The sequence below is a fragment of the Salmo salar genome, chromosome ssa19, assembly GCF_905237065.1.
Source record: "Salmo salar chromosome ssa19, Ssal_v3.1, whole genome shotgun sequence".
NCBI classification, from domain to species: Eukaryota; Metazoa; Chordata; class Actinopteri; order Salmoniformes; family Salmonidae; genus Salmo; species Salmo salar.
Genome location: NC_059460.1, coordinates 5,126,931 through 5,132,930, shown reverse-complemented (window position 1 = coordinate 5,132,930; position 6,000 = coordinate 5,126,931). Strand labels below are relative to the sequence as shown.

Below are 6,000 nucleotides of genomic sequence, written 5' to 3'. Positions count from 1 at the left end.
CTGCAGTAGGTATCACAGTATGTAAAAGTCATCCAGACGCTATGCAGGATGTTGTAACTCTGAGCTGGATGCTATACTGGATGTAACATCAGAGGATCCAGCCCCTCCCCTTCTCATGACAACGGTTTCCACTAGTTCTTACAGCTACAAAGTCAAAATTGGATATATCCTAAAAATTCATGAAAACAAAAATTTGCTTTTTGGCCTTAATTTAAGGTTTAGCATAAAGTTGGCAGTGTGGTTGAGGTTAGGTTTAAAATCAGATTTTAAGAAGAGGAAAGTTAGAAATAGGCGGGGGTAATGACTTTGTCGCTGTGGTAACTAGCGTGAGAACCGGTGAATGGAGGACACAGCAGACCCAGTGCGCGTGTGTTTGAGCGACGTGAGCGAGGGGAGGGAGAAAGGACAGAGAGCCAGCCGCCTTCAAAAATGGCGTCTTCCGAGGAAAAAGACAAAAAATATTAAAAACGAGGCCTACTTTACGTCTTCATCGATTTTCGGAATTTAGATTATGGTTTCCAGATGTCGCGATATCGTCGTAATCTTTATTTTGTAATGTAAAAGAAGAGAAGGAACGGTAGAAGGCTATATAAATAGCAACCCAGTTTTATTTTGATGCGTCGACAGGGCTAGCTAGCTATTAACTAGTAGCATCTGCTAGCCCACAACGATTTCAGGATGGGAAGGCATTTTGCATTCTAAATAAATCACGATTACTTTTATATGATCATTTATCGTTTGATACTATTTGGAACAGTCGTGAGATATCGATGTTAATCTTTTCAGTCGCGGATCAATGCATTTGCTCTAGCAATAAAGGGGATGGTATACGGCATGAATGTTTCTCTGCGATTTATCGATAATTTATCATGATCGTGCATAGCGTCGTTGCAATTTGGCAGTTGTGGAAATTATATTTAGAGAAAAGTGTTGGAAAGGAGAGACTGATTTTTGGAGGTGGTTGGAGTACATCCCCTAACCCCCCTTTTTTGTCCAGTTTTCTCCCCTCCTCCATTTCTCTTTCAATATACTGTTTTCCAATCCCGAGGATTTTCTAATGAAACGGGGAAAATAGTCTAAAATCGAAAACGGGGAAGACTGATACCCCAATTCTGTGAAAATTCCTAATACTCAGAGTGTTCGTCCTTGTCACATATTTCTCATAAATGAAAAATGGATAGAAATTACCCGGGAACAGGGTTCGGTGATTTGGGCGCAGGAGCCGGATGGAGTTATGACAGATCAGCGAAAGCAAGGTAAGCATTTGATCCAGTCCAGATAATGTTTGCACACTAGCTAATATATTGCATTCTCTTTGCGTGTATGTAATCGATTGGTCGTTCATTTGGTACATTGACATCGATCTGTAACCTGCCTACAGGCAGCATCGCGTTGTTACCAGTATTATAAATGGAATGGAGCAAGCGGTGTGGGGGTGGTGGGACTAGCTTGTAAGGGCTCTTGAAAATGTATAGAATGCGATTGACAGAATAAAAGCATGGTTTTAGGTAGACGGGGGGGACCATTAGAATAATTATAGTAGTATATCATTTTAGAATAGTTTGACACATTGACTGTGAAAACAGCCCATATTTTATTCATAGGTAAATGCACACGATACTATTGCATTTGTCAAAAACTTCCATTACAAACTGGGCATTGTATCTTTCTAGTTTTTCCTCCTGTGACATTGCATGATACGTTAGTTTCACATATTAACTGAGATGCCTGTGATGTAGCAAAGTTGTTACAATGTAAATAGTTTGCTTGCAAGTGATTTAGAGCGAGGTGGCAGTGGTGGAATGTTGCCAGCTCTCGTGCTCTAAAGAACGATAATGATTGATAGTCAACACATTGGCTCCTAAAATAACACCACAACTCTAGGTTGTTGTGCATAATTAAGTTAAAATGCATTACACCCAGTCCTGATAGCAGATCAAATACATTAGGTAGCTAAGTTTTTATTTTGATTTATCTTATCAGTGTTTTCAACATATTGCCATCATGCCATATCTACCATGATATGATTTGGTTTGCTAGCTAGTAGGCTACCTAGCTAATGACAAAAGCTAGCATGGTACATGGTCGGATCTTGGCTATTTAGTAGGCTTGGGCGGTATACCGTATATACCATATACTGGGTTATTTAGAAATAGACACGGCATGGTTTTTCAATACTGTCAATACCGTTAACTATTTTATTGAATTCATTGAAAATACATTTAAATACTTGTAGTTACTTTTTAAGTAAATACCTGCCGCCAACTTGTGCAATACGTTAGGAGATAAAGCAGATCGAGTTCTTCATGTCACATTATTTTACAGTATGAAGCTTACGGTAGTTCTACAGAGCCAGTCACGTATTTATTTGTAAATAACGCGACGAGAGAAAGCCGGAGTCCAGCTGTTTATTGACAGGGGTCGAGTTTTATATTAAAAGTCAATAGGTTTTTTTGTTGCTTAAATAGAGTGATCAGGGACGTGCACTACAGTTTTACTTCACAGAAAATACATTAGTGCACCACATTAGGCAGGAAATGTCATTCTCATCAGATGGCATCAGAAGTGCAACGCTATTTGGCTGGCAGCCACACCAGTAAATTAGCTTACAATGAAAAATGTCATTTTTGCAAAAACTATGCATGTCCATCATGTTTCCAATGTTTATAAAAGAAAGAATGTAGCCAGCTACATTTCCTACTGATTTGCTTAAGGTTCATCTTTAAATCTACTGGAGAAAAGTAGGCTGGCTACACCAAGAAAAGTAGCTACACATCAGTCAGAGCGCTGTCTGCTGATAGAATGGCATTTGTGAATTCTAATCCGAGTGGAGAATTACAACTGAAGCACAACATTAGTCTGATGCTGAGAAGAAATTAAAAGAAGAATTTTCGATCTCCGTTTACAAAATGGAGCATGATATTTCTAATGCATTTGATAATTATTTATTGCGTGGAAAAATGTAGAGTTCTGTGTTGACGCGACCCGTCAGATATCTAAGCAAGTGGCTTAATTAATAAGGTGACGGGGCATCATATAGTGTTTGAGAACTCATCCAAAGTGCTTTGACATGTGAACAGCTGCCGCTGCTTGATTTCCGTGCATTTTCTTCTCTGTTCTTGGCCAGCAGGCAGGCCCGTTGCCCTAGTGACTCCAGACTCCACACAGACACTGCATGTGTCAACTTTGTTCATTTGCACAATGTCTCTCATTCACTTTCGCTTGTAAATATCCAAACTCACCAACAATGACATTCGGTAGCTTCTACCGACATATGTATAACTTTGAGCTGGATTGCCTGTCTTTGCAATTACATTTACATTTACATTTACATTACATTTAAGTCATTTAGCAGACGCTCTTATCCAGAGCGACTTACAAAGTGGTGCATTCACCTTATGATATCCAGTGGAACAACCACTTTACAATAGTGCATCTAAATCTTTTAAGGGGGGGGTTAGAAGGATTACTTTATCCTATCCTAGGTATTCCTTAAAGAGGTGGGGTTTCAGGTGTCTCCGGAAGGTGGTGATTGACTCCGCTGTCCTGGCGTCGTGAGGGAGCTTGTTCCACCATTGGGGTGCCAGAGCAGCGAACAGTTTTGACTGGGCTGAGCGGGAACTGTGCTTCCTCAGAGGTAGGGGGGCCAGCAGGCCAGAGGTGGATGAACGCAGTGCCCTTGTTTGGGTGTAGGGCCTGATCAGAGCCTGAAGGTACGGAGGTGCCGTTCCCCTCACAGCTCCGTAGGCAAGCACCATGGTCTTGTAGCGGATGCGAGCTTCACCTGGAAGCCAGTGGAGAGAGCGGAGGAGCGGGGTGACGTGAGAGAACTTGGGAAGGTTGAACACCAGACGGGCTGCGGCATTCTGGATGAGTTGTAGGGGTTTAATGGCACAGGCAGGGAGTCCAGCCAACAGCGAGTTGCAGTAATCCAGACGGGAGATGACAAGTGCCTGGATTAGGACCTGCGCCGCTTCCTGTGTGAGGCAGGGTCGTACTCTGCGAATGTTGTAGAGCATGAACCTACAGGATCGGGTCACCATCTTGATGTTAGTGGAGAACGACAGGGTGTTGTCCAGGATCACGCCAAGGTTCTTAGCACTCTGGGAGGAGGACACAAGGGAGTTGTCAACCGTGATGGCGAGATCATGGAACGGGCAGTCCTTCCCCGGGAGGAAGAGCAGCTCCGTCTTGCCGAGGTTCAGCTTGAGCTGGTGATCCGTCATCCACACTGATATGTCTGACAGACATGCAGAGATGCGATTCACCGCCTGGTTATCAGAAGGGGGAAAGGAGAAGATTAATTGTGTGTCGTCTGCATAGCAATGATAGGAGAGACCATGTGAGGATATGACAGAGCCAAGTGACTTGGTGTATAGCGAGAATAGGAGAGGGCCTAGAACAGAGCCCTGGGGGACACCAGTGGTGAGAGCGCATGGTGCGGAGACAGATTCTCGCCACGCCACCTGGTAGGAGCAACCTGTCAGGTAGGACGCAATCCAAGCGTGGGCCGCGCCGGAGATGCCCAACTCGGAGAGGGTGGAGAGGAGGATCTGATGGTTCACAGTATCAAAGGCAGCAGATGGGTCTAGAAGGATGAGAGCAGAGGAGAGAGAGTTAGCTTTAGCAGTGCGGAGAGCCTCCGTGACACAGAGAAGAGCAGTCTCAGTTGAATGCCCAGTCTTGAAACCTGACTGATTAGGATCAAGAAGGTCATTCTGAGAGAGATATAGCAGGAGAGCTGGCCTAGGACGGCACGTTCAAGAGTTTTGGAGAGAAAAGAAAGAAGGGATACTGGTCTGTAGTTGTTGACATCGGAGGGATCGAGTGTAGGTTTTTTCAGAAGGGGTGCAACTCTCGCTCTCTTGAAGACGGAAGGGACGTAGCCAGCGGTCAAGGATGAGTTGATGAGCGAGGTGAGGAAGGGGAGAAGGTCTCCGGAAATGGTCTGGAGAAGAGAGGAGGGGATAGGGTCAAGTGGGCAGGTTGTTGGGCGGCCGGCCGTCACAAGACGCGAGAATTAAATAAGAACTAAACAATTAGTTTATTTTTGTTTGTGCTCATTAGCATATTTAGCTAGCAGCTTCCATTGATATTTGCTATTACTTGTGCAGATTTTGTCAGCATTCTGGTAATAGACACCCAATGTTTTTTTGTTGTTGTTTGTTGTTGTTTTTTTGCACCCTCTTATGTACTATGCCGGTAATACCATAAATCCCGGGATGAGAGAAGTATGGTATGACTATGAAAATCTGGATACCGCCCAACCCTTCAGCTAGCTATCTACTTTTGTTTTTGAGATGATCATATGCATTTGCCTGTTGTGTTTTTGTTGAAGAACAACTACAGATAAACACACTTGTTTGAGCATCTCAAAGACGAAATTGAATGTAGAATCAGTTTAACCGGTCACCAACTGATTATTTTACTATTGTAGTATTTTTATTAACGAAATGTGTTTAATTGTTTATTAGGCTACTGTGCAGTCTACAATACATACTGTAGTTTAAATGGGAACGTGCCTAATTCCTTACATAAAGGAGAGCAGGCCATGTCTGTACTACAGAATGCGGGGCACGCGGGAGACCGGGTTTCCCGTTGGGGAGGAAGGAGTAGGCTGTCCTTGTAAATAGGAATTTGTTCTTAACTGATTCCATATGTGTTATTTCATAGTTGTGATGTCATCACTATTATTCTACAATGTAGAAAATAGTAAAAATAAAGAAAAATCCTGGAATGAGTAGGTGTGTCCAGACTTTAGACTGGTACTTGCTTAATTAATTTGGTTAACCTGTTAGGGCTAGGAGGCAGTATTTACACCGCCGGATAAAAAACGTACCCGATTTAATCTGGTTACCACTCCTACCCAGTAACTAGAATATGCATATACTTATGACATATGGATAGAAAACACCCTAAAGTTTCTAAAACTGTTTGAATGGTGTCTGTGAGTATAACAGAACTCAAATGGCAGGTCAAAACCTGAGAGATTCCTTTACA

The 6,000-nt window shown here is 42.9% G+C and overlaps 1 protein-coding gene across 1 annotated transcript in view; it reads left to right on the top strand.

The window, feature by feature from the left end:
- Positions 1-358: 358 nt before the first annotated feature.
- The window catches only part of LOC106578330 (proline-rich protein 12), a 60,513-nt gene continuing 54,871 nt past the window's right edge, over positions 359-6,000 (top strand). Inside the window, exon 1 of the mRNA XM_014157027.2 lies at positions 359-1,256. Coding sequence (XP_014012502.2) covers positions 1,174-1,256 — 83 coding nt within the window. The 5' untranslated portion in view covers positions 359-1,173. The remainder of the gene's footprint in view (positions 1,257-6,000) is intronic.